We start from the raw sequence: 1,347 nt of genomic DNA, 5'->3' as shown, positions 1-1,347 counted from the left end.
AGTCGGGGAGTCCAGAACTAGAGAGCATAGGTTTAGGGTGAGAGGGGAAAGATATAAAAGAGACCTAAGGGGCAACTTTTTCATGCAGAGGGTGGTATGTGTATGGGAATGAGCTGCCAGAGGAAGTGGTTAAGGCTGGTACAATTGTAACATTTAAGAGGCATTTGGATGGGTATATGAATAAGAAGAGTTTGGAGGGATATGGGCCGGGTGCTGGCAGGTGGGACTAGATTGTGTTGGGATATCTGGTCGGCATGGACAGGTTGGACAGAAGGATCTATTTCCATGCTGTACAACTCTATGACTCTATGAGTAGTGTTGATCAAATGAAGAATCTCCTCAGAGAAAGTTGTTAAAAGAAAGGGGTCAATTCATTCCTTCACAGATCACCTCACTGCTGCCATGACTATTTTACATAATATACAAAAAAAACATAGGAATACACATGCTTGGAAAGACTGATGACTGTTCCCAATACTACGCTTTCTCTTAAATGGTTTAAACAAAAACTATTCCACTTTGCTCATTTTCTATTTTCGCTAGCTCATCGGGTAGTCTGAGATACACTCTGTCTAAATTAGTTAAAGCAATGTATTTAAGAGGGAACTGCACAAGTGAGAAAGAAATAGAAGATTATATTGACAGGGTTAGATAAGAGGTGTAAAGGAAGCTTGTGTGGAGTATAAACAACAGGAAAGACAAAATAGGCTGAACGACTTGTTTTCTTCTGTACTATCTATGGAATTTGATGCAAATCTAAATTTTGTTTTCACTTTCCCTTTCCTGACCTTGTAGACATGTTGTGTATTAGACTATGTATTCTAGACAAAACTTACCTCCAGTGGGAGCAGGTCAACCAAAATCTTTGTGCTGCTCAGCATTGCATCCACTTGCAAATTATCACCCACAATCCTTTGACGCACAAACTGGAGATACTTCTTATAGTCCTGAAATCCCTTGACAATCCTGATCAAACACTTTTTCTGCAGAATTCATAAATTTGCAACACAATTAAAAAATTTGTAACATATAAGGCTATAAAAATATACTGATTTCTCAAAAGAAAACCTTGCATTGACATTAATTACTTTTGGAGTACAGTCACTGTTATGATGTAGCAGTTAGCTGGAAATGTGTTGCTGGAAAAGCGCAGCAGGTCAGGCAGCATCCAGGGAACAGGAGAATCGACGTTTCGGGCATAAGCCCTTCTTCAGGAATGAGGAAAGTTTGTCCAGCAGGCTAAGATAAAAGGTAGGGAGGAGGGACTTGGGGGAGGGGCGTCGGAAATGTGATAGGTGGAAAGAGGCCAAGGTGAGGGTGATAGGTCAGACTGGGGTGGGGGCGGAG

General features: G+C 41.1%; 1 protein-coding gene across 1 annotated transcript in view; it reads right to left on the bottom strand.

The window, feature by feature from the left end:
- il6 (interleukin 6 (interferon, beta 2)) overlaps positions 1–1,347 on the bottom strand; it is a 5,335-nt gene that overhangs the window by 1,409 nt on the left and 2,579 nt on the right. The window contains exon 3 of the mRNA XM_043691029.1: positions 837–983. Within this exon, the coding sequence (XP_043546964.1) occupies positions 837–983 (147 nt within the window). The remainder of the gene's footprint in view (positions 1–836; positions 984–1,347) is intronic.

This window comes from Chiloscyllium plagiosum, chromosome 5 (assembly GCF_004010195.1).
Source record: "Chiloscyllium plagiosum isolate BGI_BamShark_2017 chromosome 5, ASM401019v2, whole genome shotgun sequence".
Taxonomy (NCBI): Eukaryota; Metazoa; Chordata; class Chondrichthyes; order Orectolobiformes; family Hemiscylliidae; genus Chiloscyllium; species Chiloscyllium plagiosum.
This window is presented reverse-complemented; position numbering and strand designations above follow the sequence as displayed.